We start from the raw sequence: 1650 nt of genomic DNA on the forward strand, positions 1-1650 counted from the left end.
GGATGGACAGATGGACACGCGGATGGACAGATGGACACGCGGATGGACAGATGGACACGCAGATGGACAGATGGACACACGGATGGACAGACGGTGAGGTCCCTGTCACTTCATGGGAGGTGGGACTGGGGTTGAACAGAGTCCCCGTGTTTGGGCTCACCTTGGTGTGCCCGAACTTGTACTGGTTGTGGTCGATGTCGATGGAGCCCAGGAGCTTCTCGGCGCCCTTGCGGCTGTCGATGAACTGCCCCTCGGGGATGGCCGCGGGGTTCAGGATGCGGTACCTGGTGGGCAGAGAGGACACAACACCCCCCCCCGATCAGCCCTGGTGGGGTTGTGCCCCCCACCCTGTGCCCCCAGCCCCACGCCCCCCGCCCCGTGCCCACCGCTGGCGGAAGTCCCCGTAGAGGATGCGGTTGGGGAAGCCCTTGCGGCAGATGCGGATCCCCTCCAGGACCCCGTTGCAGCGGAGCTGGTGCATCACCAGGGCGTTGTCCATCACACCTGGGGGGATGGACACGGGCTGGGGGGGTCAACCACGAGCCACACCCACCATCTTCCCACCCCCCCCTCCCCGCCCTCTGCTCACCCGGTTGCTTCCGCTCGTTGGGGACGAGGCAGCGCACGAAGTGGGGGTGGGTGGTCTTGAGGTTGGCCATCAGCTTGTTGAGGTTCTCCTGGGGGAGGAGAGAAGAGGTTGACCGAAGGGAGAGCAGGGGAGGGGCCACGGGTGGAGGGTGGTTGGCCACACCGGGGGTTGTCCCCCCTCTGCCCCACGGAGTCTCTCACCCGGTGCAGGGCCGAGACCGTCTGGAAGGAGGAACCTTTCTTCTTGGCCCCTTTGCCCTTCCCGCCGTCACCACCTGAGGAGAAGACGGATGGGGTGAGGTGGGAACGAAGGCAACTCCAGTAGGCGACTGTCTTCTCCATCCACCCGTCACCCACCGGAGTCCGCCCCGGCGTAGTTGGAGAAGAGGCTGGCCAAGAGCTTGAGGGCCGATTTCTGGTAGAGCCCCACCACCGTCTCGTTGAGGGGGTCCTTGTTCTTCTCCAGCCAGCCCAGGATGTTGTAGTCCACGGTGCCGGCGTAGTGGACGAGCGAGAAGTGGGCCTCGGCCTTGCCCTTGACGTTGCGCGGCTTCCCGAAGTTGGCCGACTTGCCCAGGTGGTTGTCGTAGAGCTTGGCCTTGAAGGTCATGTCCGAGGCCTTGGGGAACATGCACTCCTCCTCCAGGATGGACATGATCCCCATGGGCTGGGGAGGAGGAGGAGATGTCGTTGGCCACGGGGGACACCGAGGACCGCCCAAAAGTCACTCGTTGGGTCACTGACGGGACCCTCCTCCATCCGCCCCCCCCCGGAGGCCCTGGTGGGGGTGGTACCTTCTCGATGAGGTCGATGCAGGCCTGGAGGTCCATGCCGAAGTCGATGAACTCCCACTCGATGCCCTCTTTCTTGTACTCCTCCTGCTCCAGCACGAACATGTGGTGGTTGAAGAACTGCTGCAGCTTCTCGTTGGTGAAGTTGATGCAGAGCTGCTCGAAGCTGTTGAACTGGGGGAGGAGAGGGAGGGGCGGATGACGGGATCGGCGCGGTCAACTCAACCCCCAACGGGGCCAGGGGGGTGAACCTGAGACCCAATGGGGTGAG

At 64.1% G+C, this 1650-nt stretch overlaps 1 protein-coding gene across 1 annotated transcript in view; it reads right to left on the bottom strand.

The window, feature by feature from the left end:
- LOC113980209 (myosin-7) overlaps positions 1-1499 on the bottom strand; it is a gene marked incomplete at its 3' end in the record, with an annotated part of 4146 nt that extends 2647 nt beyond the window's left edge. Inside the window, exons 1-6 of the mRNA XM_027707439.1 lie at positions 1383-1499; positions 946-1255; positions 790-863; positions 590-677; positions 387-504; positions 161-284 (exon numbers count right to left, since the gene is read on the bottom strand). Of these exons, the coding sequence (XP_027563240.1) occupies positions 161-284; positions 387-504; positions 590-677; positions 790-863; positions 946-1255; positions 1383-1484 (816 nt within the window). The remainder of the gene's footprint in view (positions 1-160; positions 285-386; positions 505-589; positions 678-789; positions 864-945; positions 1256-1382) is intronic.
- Positions 1500-1650: the final 151 nt, after the last annotated feature.

The sequence above is a fragment of the Neopelma chrysocephalum genome, unplaced genomic scaffold (genome assembly GCF_003984885.1).
Source record: "Neopelma chrysocephalum unplaced genomic scaffold, ASM398488v2 Primary Assembly neopelma1_93044, whole genome shotgun sequence".
Taxonomy (NCBI): domain Eukaryota; kingdom Metazoa; phylum Chordata; class Aves; order Passeriformes; family Pipridae; genus Neopelma; species Neopelma chrysocephalum.